At 36.1% G+C, this 12,462-nt stretch overlaps 3 protein-coding genes across 3 annotated transcripts; 2 read left to right on the top strand and 1 right to left on the bottom strand.

The window, feature by feature from the left end:
- Positions 1-1,072: 1,072 nt before the first annotated feature.
- LOC121261477 (2-alkenal reductase (NADP(+)-dependent)-like) lies at positions 1,073-2,770 on the bottom strand. Its single transcript, XM_041163881.1, has 5 exons — positions 2,408-2,770; positions 2,081-2,258; positions 1,793-1,959; positions 1,581-1,663; positions 1,073-1,472 (listed from the first exon to the last, which is right to left on the bottom strand). Exons 1-5 carry the CDS (start codon positions 2,642-2,644, stop codon positions 1,097-1,099), a joined length of 1,041 nt encoding a protein of 346 aa, XP_041019815.1. The 5' UTR covers positions 2,645-2,770; the 3' UTR covers positions 1,073-1,096.
- Positions 2,771-5,015: 2,245 nt separating this feature from the next.
- On the top strand, positions 5,016-7,713 carry LOC121261476. The gene is made up of 2 exons (XM_041163880.1): positions 5,016-5,443; positions 6,671-7,713. Exons 1-2 carry the CDS (start codon positions 5,106-5,108, stop codon positions 7,320-7,322), a joined length of 990 nt encoding a protein of 329 aa, XP_041019814.1. The 5' UTR covers positions 5,016-5,105; the 3' UTR covers positions 7,323-7,713.
- A 299-nt stretch (positions 7,714-8,012) lies between these two features.
- LOC121261475 (protein translocase subunit SecA 1-like) lies at positions 8,013-11,019 on the top strand. The gene is made up of 5 exons (XM_041163879.1): positions 8,013-8,319; positions 8,662-8,810; positions 9,071-9,232; positions 10,149-10,264; positions 10,696-11,019. The coding sequence occupies exons 1-5, from the start codon at positions 8,049-8,051 to the stop codon at positions 10,712-10,714; spliced, it is 717 nt and encodes a 238-aa protein (XP_041019813.1). The 5' UTR covers positions 8,013-8,048; the 3' UTR covers positions 10,715-11,019.
- Positions 11,020-12,462: the final 1,443 nt, after the last annotated feature.

Genomic DNA, 12,462 nt, shown 5'->3' with positions numbered 1-12,462 from the left:
GAATGTCATTTAATTGAACATATAAACATGTAGAAGTGTACTCGATAGTGTGACCGTGTGGGATACATTTTGAGTACTCGCTTCGCTGGCCGTGTCTTTGTCTGGTGGGACCGGGTGGGGAGCGTAGGTCGTAGAGGACGAAATGTAATCAATGAGGTGGACTTTGAATTACGGAATTATCCTTATGCGAGTGCATTTGTTTTTTTTGAGTAAGCCGGGTGCGGTTGGGTTTTTTCATTTTTTATGATTTTCTCCTTGTTTCCGTACTAGTAATGCTACATAAAAATATACTAGTGCTTTACATTCTATTTGAAAAAATAATGAAATTTATTATTAAAAATTTATTTTTTTAATATAAATTTCATATTTATTCATTTTTTTAAATTAAAATACACAATGATTGCATATTATCCAATTTTTTTCAATTAAAATACACATGATTGCATACTCTATGAATATATCTAATATTTTTATTTATGTAAAAGACTCAAGTGTCCAACTAAATTAATGTCAATAAATAAATAAACAATATCCTTGTACTTGCTATTCGGTAATGAAGAATTTTATTTTTAGATATATGTCATAATTTGATTTTAAAATAAATTTTAAAATTTAAATCTCACAAATCAAATCTTATTATTTAAATAATATTTATGGTGTACTATATACACCGATTTAAGAATAGAATAACTCATATATATAATAATTTGTTCCATGTGGTATATTTTAGTTTTTGCCTTTAAGATGTATAGCTACAATTTTTAGAAATTAAAAAATGAGAGAAATATGGTTTTATAAATTTAAAAAATATAAGATATTACACTTTTCATCTCATTCTCGTTTTACTATATTAATATGACACTATTTCTTAGTCGTTAAGCTACTTATTTAAAAAAAAAAAAAAATTGAACTAAGAATTTAGGGGCAATATAACATAACTTATCAAAAATCCAAAAAAAAAAAAAAATAATAAAATTTGTTCCTATAAAATTTATAAATTCTTGATAGTCAACGCTTGTAAAAGCATCGATAGGAGGTATTAGATTTCCAACAATTTCACAGGAAAATGAGGTTTTGTTTTGTTTATTCTTCCCATTCACTCATTTGCAATCTTGACAATTTTCTTTCCAACGTTGTCACCATGAAAGAGTCCAATAAAAGCAGAGGGGATGCTCTCTACACCGGGTGTGATGTCTTCAAGGACCTTGATTTTAGCCGTACGAAGATAATCACAGGTTGTAGACATGAAATCTGCATGAGCATTCATATAATCAGTTGCTAAAAATCCTCGGATAGTAATCCTCTTGTACACAACATCTATCATATCTGGAGCAGCTCGCTTTTCATCTGTGTATTCTGAGATTATCCCACAAACTGCAACTCTACCAAAAGTATTCATGTTAGAAACTGCAACTTTCAGCATCTCCCCCCCTACATTGTCGAAGTATATGTCAATTCCATCTGGGAATAACCTGTAGAATCATATTCCAAGCACACATGTGTCAATCAACTGAAATAATTCATAATTTTCCAGAATTTCTGAGCACATCATTTGAAGTTTAGTAAGAGGTAATTATTGCCTTTTTAAAGTTGACTTCAAATCCTTTTCTTCCTTGTAGTTGAATGCCTCATCAAATCCAAGCTGTTCTTTGAGTAATTCTACCTGTAATAGGTTTGATAGTCAAGAACTAGAACTAGAACTAGAACTAGAATTTCAATGAGGCATTGAAATCAAGATTTCCCCATGTATATATATACTTCATTCAGGGTTCAATTATGCATGTAATATGACCTTTTTCTTGCTCCCTGCACAGCCAACAACATAGCAACCAAACAGTTTGGCATACTGTCCAACCAAATTTCCAACTGATCCAGCAGCTGCAGATACAAAGACTTTCTCCCCCTTCGTGGGCTTGCATACCTTAAAAAATCCACCATAGGCTGTCAATCCACTAAACCCTGTAGGAACAAAGAAAGAAATGAGTTGTTAAGGAAAGTCTGCATACTGTCAAATACATCTGCGGCGGCAATATATTTGACGCGTTAACAAACGAGCTTGCAAAAATTGGTAACTACTTACCTAGAATTCCAACATGGTAAGTTAGTGGGAAGCCCATGGGATCCAATTTGTTTAACATGTTTCCATCTTTTATCTTGCTATACTCTCCCCAAGTGATCAAGCCAGCAACCAAGTCATCCTTCTCAAACTTGGGATTTCCAGAAGCCACAACTCGTCCCACACCATATGCATCAATAACCTGTCCACACACACATATATATATATATATATATATATATATATAAAACAGCTCAGACATGTATATATACATAGCAGCAGTTTCAGGCTCAAAAATTAACCAATCTCTAACTAAATTGGCATACAAAGTATTACATAATGGCTTTATACCTCTCCAAGGGCTATGCCCACTGCAAAGTTTATGGCTTTCTGAGAGGGGCTGTAACTCTTCATGCGGTTAATCTGGTATGGATCAATCGATACATATAGATTCTTCACAATGACATCATTTGAACCAAGCTCCACTGACAAACCAAAAGCTGCAGTCTTGAGCTCAAAGTGGGACTCTTTTGGCTCACCGTGATTAATATGAGTCTTTATCGTTATGTACCTGTTGGTCGATTCCATTGCAAGCTCCCACTTTGTGCCTTTGAAGAGAAGATGAAGCAGCAGATAAGGATGAGGAACTACTGGTATAGGTAGAACAATACAAACGAGAAAACGAAATGAGGACAATAATTCGGGCTTGATGATCTATCTGCTCATGTTTTCTTTGTCTTTGTCCTACTTGAATCTAAAAAATGAGGGGATCTCGACCAACTCTCTATCTTTTATATTTATATTCTTTCGGTTATTATCATGTGCTTAGCCTCAAAACAGAATCACAACTTAAAACAAAAAAATGCAGTTTTTTTAAAAACATTGAAAAAGAGTCAAAAGATAAAGGAGGAATCATTATGTAAAACCATCCTCCCTAAAAGAGGAGATGCTTTCGACAACTCCTTGGTCATTGGAATCAAGTCTTATGTGAACAGTACAAAAACTTTTGCTAGACTTTGTGAATTTCTCTTGTAATTTTCCCGTGAATTTATCAAGTCTCATTTTAAAATACCGACCGGCCATTAATTATAACCAAGTACCCACCCTCCCCTTTCGACAATTCCTAGATCATTAAAACCATGTCTTCTTGCATGCATATCCCTATTTTTAGTTTCACATTTGCCCCTCAATCTATCTAGAATCTGCTACTATGACTTCACAGTTCGGTTTTAATTCACGAGAGGAGTTGAGTTCTTTATAAATTGTAATGAGTTGAGATAGATAGAGTAAATTTTGTAAAGTCTACTTAAAATGAGTTTACATGTGTTTGAATGTTAAGATGAGTTTAGATATTTATGAAAAGTTAAAAAAAATTATAGATTCTGTACGTAAAGAGTTGTTGAGTTGAAAAAAATTATGAATCTTACGTATAAAGAAGTTTTAGTTGAGATAAATTTAATAATTTGAAAGTTAGATATTTAAATATCTCAATTTAAAAGTAAATTGAACTGAACTTAACTTAAAATCAATCTTAAGTTCCAAACCGGCCCTAATCTTTTAGATCCGGATCGACCAACCCAAAACATTATTACATTAAAGTAACTTTTTTTTTCTTGATTTCTGTGTACATTAACTGCGAACAAGTGGGGTCCCCTTCAAATATGGGTTAAGAGTGTTCAATCATTAAAAAAAACTCAGACCCACATGCTCTTTATTTCCTTTAGGAATTTGGGAGTGCTTGCCTGTTTTCATGGCCTTGTAAACCGTATAGGGCCAGCTACTACTGTAGTTGAAGTTGAATTATTTTTGTGGCCAGAACATAACGTCCGCATTACTTAAATATTAATATTAGATTTTAAATGATATCATTCAAATTAAATTATATTACGTAAATAACGTGCTGTATAAATGCTTAAAATGACGTTATTCTTTGATTTTAAAGTTTTTTTTGAAAGTTTGTTTATTATAATGAATGGAAATACCTAGATTCCTGGAATTTGACTAATTTGATTATTATAATATATTTTATTATTTTAAGAAAACATGTTTCCTTGTATATTCTCTGCTTTCCAAGTATCAAACTCGTTGCCTTTTGCATCTCTTCAGAGATTCCTTGTTTACTTGTATGGTGTCTTTACTTAACCTACACACATTTTTTTTTTTAATTGAACCTACACACACTTTTTATGATATAGTCCTTGCTTGTTTATTTTATTTTTGTCTTGTTGAACCTTTAGGGTTGGGCCAGTTTTTGGTTGAATTCCATAGACTGAGCCCAACAACTTAGCAAATAGCAAGGCCGAGCCACCTAAAAATCTAATGAAGTTTTATTTTATTTTTTACAATTATAATGACTATCATAACAAATTATATATTTAAATTTATAATTATCTGTAATTTTTAAAGAAATTAATTATACTGAAAATTTGCTTAAAAAATGAGTTCTACTACGTACAATTACTTTTGCGTATTATTTATACACTCTATTGATATGATTGGTCAAAACAATTATTTATATTAAAAGAAAACGACGTAGCTAATTATATTAATAGAGTACATAAAAAATATGTAAAAGTGATTACATATAAAATTCTTGTAAAAAAATAAGAACAAATAAAAAAAAAACTAGAATAGTTTATAGAAATACGAGTATACAAGGCCCAGATGAACCTTTCCCCAGTCTCACATCGTTTGCTTATTTCTATGGAAATAGAAAGCCCAGGCCCACCATATGCACTTAGCAAAACGAAAGCGCAGATATAGCCTTCCCCGTTCCTGCCTCACCATCACGCGCACGGCGCATCCCCTCTTAAGGACTGTAGTCAAAACGACAGTCACCACGACATTCGTCTCCAAATTAAATTAAAAATAAAAAAAAACACACACGCGCACACATCTAATCCAGACTCCCCATGCTGTCGTATTTAATCTACGAAACGCTGTCGTTTCAAAATGCAGAAATCTTCCTCGATCTGAGATTCCGAGTTCAGCTAAAATCACACCTAGAGCGAACAAAGGCACGCAGAGAGACGGACAAAAGTTAAAACACATGGCTCCCTCATCGTCCTTTGCATCATCGAAGGGCATAGTGATAACGGTGCCAGTGCTCGTACTGGCCGCCTCCGTGGCCGCTATATTCTTGTTCTTCCTCTTGTCGTCTCTCTCCACCTGTAATTGCCCGACTGGGGTGTCCGGTGCCGGCGGCGGTGTCCCCGTTTCCGGCGGCGCTCGCGATGGTGGTGGTCGTGTTGCGGTGTCCACGACGAAGGAGGATGTGGAGTGGGTCAGGGACCAGATCCTAAGTAACGGCCTCCATATGCAAGACAACGTCCTCCGCAAGGGCATCAACCCCCGCACTAGAGCCCAGCAGCTCCAAGATCTCTTACAGTCAGTACTCTCTCTCTCTCTCTCTCTCTCTCTCTGTATGTGGAAGCTGTAAGTGTGAACAAATTCCAATCTTGTGTGGTGATGAGGAGTGGACTTGTTATTTATGCTTAAATGAGTTCGTAGCATGCTTGTTTATTGATTTACATATTCCTTCTTTGCCTTTTCAATTCAGTTTTTGGGTTCTTTAGTATGTTCATTATCCGTATTGTCTCTATTTTTGTCTTTTAAATTGTCTCAGTTTGTTTCTTCTCCGTGCGCGTGTTGCGCAGTTGGGAAGTTGGCCCTGCGATTACTGATTTGGGTTTGAGCAGGAAGTTCTAGAAAAAAGGGTGGCTTGGGAAGAAAGAATTTGAAAGACGTGATAATGGGTTCAAAGAAAATGAAGGCTCCGAAGAATAGTAGGGAAAAATGATTGGAGTATATATTCGAAGAGGGCAGAAGGGAAAATGTTAAAAACAATGTGAAATTGGGAGGACATGCAGGGAAATTTGTGTGGAAACCTTTCTGGCGTATCCTGTATCCTCTCTGAACCGCCCCCTCTCTCTCTCACAAACACACGTATACCTACAAATTATCAATGTGTTTTTGGAAGTTTTAAATTATTCCTTCCCCCTTGTCACTCTGAAACCATGGTGAGGTTTTTCTGAAATCGGCTTTATGTTTGCACCTGTTTGTGCGCATGTGTATCTTTGGATATTGATTTTGGAATCGTGATATTATTTGCCATAATCTCAGTTTATTATTGCTCTTGTATTTCGATAAGGTTAACTTATGCTTTGTCTGTTTTTATGCTACCATTGGGGTGGGGCAAATGCTTTGTTTGGCCTTTGTCTTAGATGGTTATGTAAGGTTGCGTTCAATGGTCTTGGATTCAATTATTTTAAAAAAGATCCTTTGGTTTCTCTGAAGTTCATAATCAAATAGAAGATAATTTAAAAAAAAAAAAAAAACTTAGATCCGTAGGAACCTGATAAAACAAATACAAACTAAAGAATATGATTAAAAGCTTCTTCTTTTTTTCCTTCCATTTAGTTATGTATGAACCACACTGGTTATTTTATCTGTCATATACATATCGATTTCATGTGCGTGAGCGTGGTGTTTGTGTTTTTGGTGCAAGGTTAGGTGTATGTGTTTGACATGCATATACTAGAGTTTGTGCATATCCTTTTTTTGTGAGTTTCTGTAACTAGCCTTGCTAAAATTAAATCAAAATGCCTTATCCAGGTTCAAAGGTATATCACATTATGAAGGACCTGAAGCAAACAACCACACTGCCCTCCCCTGCCCTGGAGAGCTTCTTGTTGAAGAGCACCACAGCAACTATGGTGAACCCTGGGCAGGAGGGCGAGATGTATTTGAGTTCCTTGCTCAATCCACCCACCTCACGCCCGACTCACGTGTTCTTGAAATTGGCTGTGGCACCCTCCGAGTTGGCCAGCATTTTGTTCGCTATCTCAATTCTGAGCATTACAATTGTCTTGAAAGAGACGAGCTCTCTCTGATGGCTGCATTTAGATATGAACTTCCTTCACAAGGGCTCCTATACAAGCGCCCTTTAATTGTGAAAGGCGAGGATATGGATTTAACTAGATTTTCAGGATTAGTGTATGATTTGATCTATGCTAGTGCTGTCTTTCTTCATATACCTGATAACCTTGTATGGACTGGATTGGAACGCCTAGCTAGGCAACTGAAACCTTATGATGGGCGAATCTTCGTGTCCCACAACATAAAGTTCTGTTCCCGTCTGGGAGGAGACGAGTGTACGAAGCGGCTCATGACTATGGGGCTCGAGTATGTAGGGAAGCATACACATGATAGCTTGCTTTTTAATCACTATGAGATCTGGTTCGAGTTTAGGCGGTCAAAGGCGTAGGAGTTGGGACTTTATGAATTCGATTTCTCTTGAATGTTGTTGTTCTAATTTGGGAGCACACTTCAATGATTGGCCTCTAACTACTGCAACCGGGAAAGTTCAAGTAAGGTCTAGTCTTCAACTTCCTGTTGATAAAATGTACGAGGAAGACAGAGTAACAAATTAATGGGCTTTACCTTAGCAGTTCATGAGCTATGGTGCAAAATTGAACCGGTTTTGTATTTAATTATATTTCCTTGTATTCAGTCTGTTTTGTATTTTGAAGTAGTCGAAGTATTCATTGCAATTTGTAACTTAGATCAGGTGTGTGGAATTGTCAAGTTATGCAATGTCTAAAAAAGATGTGTTGGTTTCTGTTCCATAAAGTATTCAACTTGTATGCTTATTAAAACTATGTTTTTTTTTTTGCTTCTCTGTTCAAAAAAGTTATAAACAATGAAATTTGTTTTAAGAAAGAGTAATTCTAGATACATGGGTTGTGTAATCGTCGCTTACTCATTTTGAAAAAGAGTGAAATTTATTATTAAAAAATTAAAATTTTTATGTGAATTTAATATTTTTTTTTTTTAAAAAAATAAGTACACGGCATATGCGTATTACATCATTGTAAATATTATTCCTCTTGGTAAACATAGTTGATAGTTCTGTTAGAGTAGAAAAGTTGATTTGGGTCATGAAACGTCGTCGTTTCTATCGTTTTAAATCCAGTCAGCTGAAAACGCTAAAATGCCGACGCTGAACCCCAGAGAGAGAGATAGAGAGAGAATGCCTCGTTCGCGAATCCTTACCAGCACTTGCAACACATTCTCTACCTTCTCATTCTCCCCTTTCCCCTCTTGCTCCGCATACCGTAACCCAACTCTGTCACAGCACCGCTCGATCTTCTCCACGGTGCATCTCCAGAGTTCATGGGTGGACAGGATCAAAGGGGTCTTCACCTGGCAGAAGACCAGCCCGGGAGAACCCCAGCTCAGCTCCGAATCGTTCACGCTTCTCCGTGAGTCCCATATCATCCCTGTCCTTCCGGCTATTATTACTTTCTTGTTGTTTGCTATTGATGTTCTTCACATTTTGTTATTCTTGATCTCTTTATTATTCTTGTTGCATAGGGAGCATTTTGGGTTTCATTTCCTTTAACTTTTCATATTTTCCACCAATTTCTTTTTCTTATAATTCAGAAATTCTGATTATGGGTTTCATTATTGTTGTTATCTTCAAATTTGCGAATTTAGTCATCAAGTTCCCTTCCCTTTTCCCTGGAATTAGCGTACTTAGTAACTAGTATTAAGTTTTTGATGTTATCCTAATCAATATGATTGTTACTGTTATTTGATTGCAGGGTTTGCGGATGAATTGAAGAATGCAAGAAGGCTAAAGGCATTCAAGCAATATACGGTGGGTCGAAGTAGTGAGGCGACATATTCTGATGCTTTCGAGAAACAGCAAGCTATAGTTCGATATCTTGGAAGCTTCGATCCTACTGGAGAGGTTGGTTTATAAAATATATATGCCTGCATGTATGTATGCATACATACATATAGTGTTATTCCCCCATGTTTCTAACTAATTTAATTTAGGAAGTGGGCGTCTGCTACTTTACCTGGTGAATCATTTTTCTTTTCCCGTACTTGTAAGAGGCTTGGAATGCAGCTGAAGTATTTGCATCTAGGAATGTCCTACACTGGTTTCATTTCTTTAGTAAGATTTAGTTTGGGTGAATCTTCTCATTTTGTTTTAGGTCCATGTAGAATATCCAAAGCAGTCAAAAACAAGAAGCGGCAAAGCATTGTAAGTGCACTATAGCAGACGTAGAGAATACACTCGTGAAGTTTACATGGGCTAAAGAAGCACAAAAGAAGATAGAGAAGTTAAAAGAAGAAGGGAAACCAATGCCAAAGAGCATTGCTGAGGTCTACTTCTCTCATTTTGTCTTATTTTCTTGCAAGAGGTCCCGGGTTCGATTCTCGGAATGCCCCCTTTAATATTAATTTACCGATCAAAAACATTTTTGTCTTATTTTCTTAGTATCTTACTGTCAAATTGTTTACAAGCCTCATTAACTGTGTACCATATGTAAACGTTACTCTTAGTTGGTTCTAAACTGGTAACCTTGGAAAAGACGAGCTGAGAATATGCAGGCCCGACAATTTGTGAATCTGTATTTTAGTCTTTGGAGGGATGCATCACAACCTGGGGTCTGTTTGCTGGCTAAGTACCACCTCTTGAGTGATGCCTAGATTTTCTTTGTGCCAGTACAGGAGGTACTAGGCCCAGATGATGAATAGTAATATGATTGCCTCTATTAAAAAGAATAGAGTACCGATTGGCAGTATAAACTATTGGATACAAGAGGAAAGAAAATAGGGAGCGCACGTTGGAGGAACTTCGAAATCTTTTTGTGTGCACCTTGTTGCTTTGGTTTTCTACCACTGTGCTCAATGGAACTAGTGTTCATGATATTTTCCTGTTTTCTTTTTCAGGTTCCTAGAATGTATTTAGGTGTTTTCTTTTGTACACTCCTTGTGTACATGGGCATCGCCTATTTCATTTGTATTAACATATTAACAAAGTTTTCTTACTCATTAAAAAAAAAAAGAGAGGAAAAAAATGGGGTGGATGGTTGAAGTTCATTAAATCTCTGATGGGAAATCCTATAGAAGACTGTGGTAGGTCTTTCTGCTTTCTGCTTTCTCCTTCTCCCCAACCTCCATGGTATTTCATCATTGCCTATCTGTTTGCTGGTTAAGAGCTGGTTCAATTTTTCATAATGCTTAGAAACGGAAGGCGAAACTATACTTACAATTACTTGCATGTTATGATCTGTAGGTGCAAAAGCTTGTGGGTTCAACCCCATTGGATCTTGCCAGGTCTAATTTGGCTAAGAGTGGGCAAATAAGTAGGAATGCTCTATGCCCTTGTGGTTCCAAGAAGAGATACAAACGGTACTGCTTCTGTGGTTAAACCTTTTGAGTAATCTTTTCTGCTCTCTTCAGAATGTCATATGGCTTACTAGATTAAGTGATAGATAATGTCTTAAATTTCACTGGATACTATTCTATTCATGCTATATGTGATAGACTATCATTTAGACTTTTTCTTTCATGGCTCACTATGCATCTCATTGCTTGAAAGTTTCACTCTCTTTCGATTAGATTGGGTTTGGCATTGGTTCCTTAGAATTCTTTCATTAAGAGGCAAAAAATAAAAATAAAAATTGAAAACTTGATTGACCTGCAGCTCTAAAAGTGGTGTGACATTTATGCCTCCTGATAATCTAGTGAGCAAAATGACTGCATGTATATATACATATACATATATATATATATGCATACATGTAATCACCTTATTTTCTTCCCATGTTTTTGTTATGAAGGTGCTGTGTAAAGGCTTAAAGGTGGAAAGGATTGAAGGACTTTGAAAACTAAAATTTTACAGCAAAAGGAACCGTGCTTCAAGTGTTGGATATGAGAGGTGCCACAGAGAAGCAAAATACATTTGCTGACTTAAATAATTTCTCGTTGGAGCCCTTTGATTTCATTCAATTTGTTATACAAACCTGCAGACGAGGCCCTCATATTTGCTGTCAGGGAACCGATGATTGGATGGATTTTTTTTAACCGAATTAGTTGCTTTTGTTAATACATTTTTGCAAGGGAATCGGAAATATATGTTTCGTGGATAAAAACCATGTTCTCCTTTCTTTCTTTATGTGCCTCGTGTCTATCATTGATCGTCTTGGGACTTTCTATATCCGCTGAAGTGACAGTGAGCTCAACTTGCTTATATTCTATCATTCAGTCTCGTTTCTTTCTTTTCTTTTCCTTTTTTTTTTTTCTTCTTCTGTTGGGGTGGGGGTTGCCAGTTGCATCCCAGAAAAGAAATGTTAAGTATCCATAAAACTAATAAAAAGAGTGGGTTTTAGGGATGAGATTATCCAGGTGGGGGGCTTATTTTGCAAGCCTGTCACGGCAGTAATGACATTCCTGGCTGTACACCTTCTCAGCATACCAAAGCTTGAATCTGGAAAGATGTCTTATAATGTTCAATATTTAGGTAGGCTGGCCGAGAGTCCAGGAATGGTTATTTGATTTCTCATGCAATAAAGCATGCATGTATGGAGTATGGTTGTTCTATAATGACCTGTCGCTTGTGCAGTATATGACCAACTACACATAAACAGAGAAGGGAAACGGAGCTTGATGAGAACAGAGTAATGATCATTTTCATATAATTTGAAGAGGAGTGTTGCAGTCACAAAGATATTACATAAAAGTGAACCTATAATCTGACGTTACTTCATGTGATCCATCAGATTTACTTTCCAATAAAAGTAATTTTACAATCTGGCAAACCATAATAAACCACACCAATTTGTGGAATTATTTTTATAAAATCACTTTGTAGTTAGAGTATTTCTCTAATTTGAAACATTTTTATCTGATGCTTCACTAAAGCGTTGTTGAATCCTCAAAAAGGCAGTCGTTGGTGCTGTCCATTGTACCCCCACCAACAGCATGCTCATCGTGCGGTATATAAAGACCCGAGTATTTAATGTAAAAGTCTACCCGTTTGCAGCTTTGCTAGTGATCCTAGTAATAAAAATATCCAAAGACAATATACATGGTACTTTATAATGTTTACTTATTAGACAACAACAAAAAAAACAAGGTTATCCTCGAAAGAAAGTGAAAATTAGGCACAAGGGCACATTTGAGGTCTACTTAAATTATCTAGTCTTTGTGAAGCTACTTTAAGTTAGGTATATATGGTCCTCCACTTTCTTATGGATCACATGCCTACGTCCCTACAAGGAAACTGAGTCAGTTATTTCCTGCGAAAATGATTATTTCCAATTAAAATGAGTCTGTTTTTTATCACAAATAATTATTCTCGTCGTAAATAATTTGTCACAAATGCTCATTTTTTTGTAGTGCGTGCATTCCAAACCAAAACGTATAATTGGCAAATTTTCCTTGCATTTGGATATGGAAGTTGAGGAGCTAAAATAGACCCAAAATGACAAATTGGCAATTGCGAACCGAATAGAAACTTGTCTAAAAAGAGTTAGAAGGGCTTTACATTTTTTGCTTCAACCTATCCATACAAGAAAAATATGTCCCCACAAAACATCACACTCTTA

This window comes from Juglans microcarpa x Juglans regia, chromosome 4D (assembly GCF_004785595.1).
Source record: "Juglans microcarpa x Juglans regia isolate MS1-56 chromosome 4D, Jm3101_v1.0, whole genome shotgun sequence".
NCBI lineage: Eukaryota > Viridiplantae > Streptophyta > Magnoliopsida > Fagales > Juglandaceae > Juglans > Juglans microcarpa x Juglans regia.
The sequence above is the reverse complement of the archived record's forward strand: the minus strand, read 5'-3'. Positions and strand labels throughout refer to the sequence as shown.

What these genes read in the sequence shown, in the direction of transcription:
- LOC121261477 (XM_041163881.1), bottom strand. Translation starts at nt 2,644, where the DNA reads ATGGAATCGACCAACAGGTACATAACGATAAAGACTCATATTAATCAC. An exon ending in TTACCATGTTGGAATTCTAG is followed by an intron (nt 1,960 to 2,080) that starts GTAAGTAGTTAC and finishes TTGTTCCTACAG; the next exon opens with GGTTTAGTGGATTGACAGCC. An exon ending in TTGAAGTCAACTTTAAAAAG is followed by an intron (nt 1,473 to 1,580) that starts GCAATAATTACC and finishes ATGATTCTACAG; the next exon opens with GTTATTCCCAGATGGAATTG.
- LOC121261476 (XM_041163880.1), top strand. Translation starts at nt 5,106, where the DNA reads ATGGCTCCCTCATCGTCCTTTGCATCATCGAAGGGCATAGTGATAACG. An exon ending in CAGCTCCAAGATCTCTTACA is followed by an intron (nt 5,444 to 6,670) that starts GTCAGTACTCTC and finishes TGCCTTATCCAG; the next exon opens with GTTCAAAGGTATATCACATT.
- LOC121261475 (XM_041163879.1), top strand. Translation starts at nt 8,049, where the DNA reads ATGCCGACGCTGAACCCCAGAGAGAGAGATAGAGAGAGAATGCCTCGT. An exon ending in GCTTCGATCCTACTGGAGAG is followed by an intron (nt 8,811 to 9,070) that starts GTTGGTTTATAA and finishes AGGTCCATGTAG; the next exon opens with AATATCCAAAGCAGTCAAAA. An exon ending in TGCCAAAGAGCATTGCTGAG is followed by an intron (nt 9,233 to 10,148) that starts GTCTACTTCTCT and finishes TATGATCTGTAG; the next exon opens with GTGCAAAAGCTTGTGGGTTC.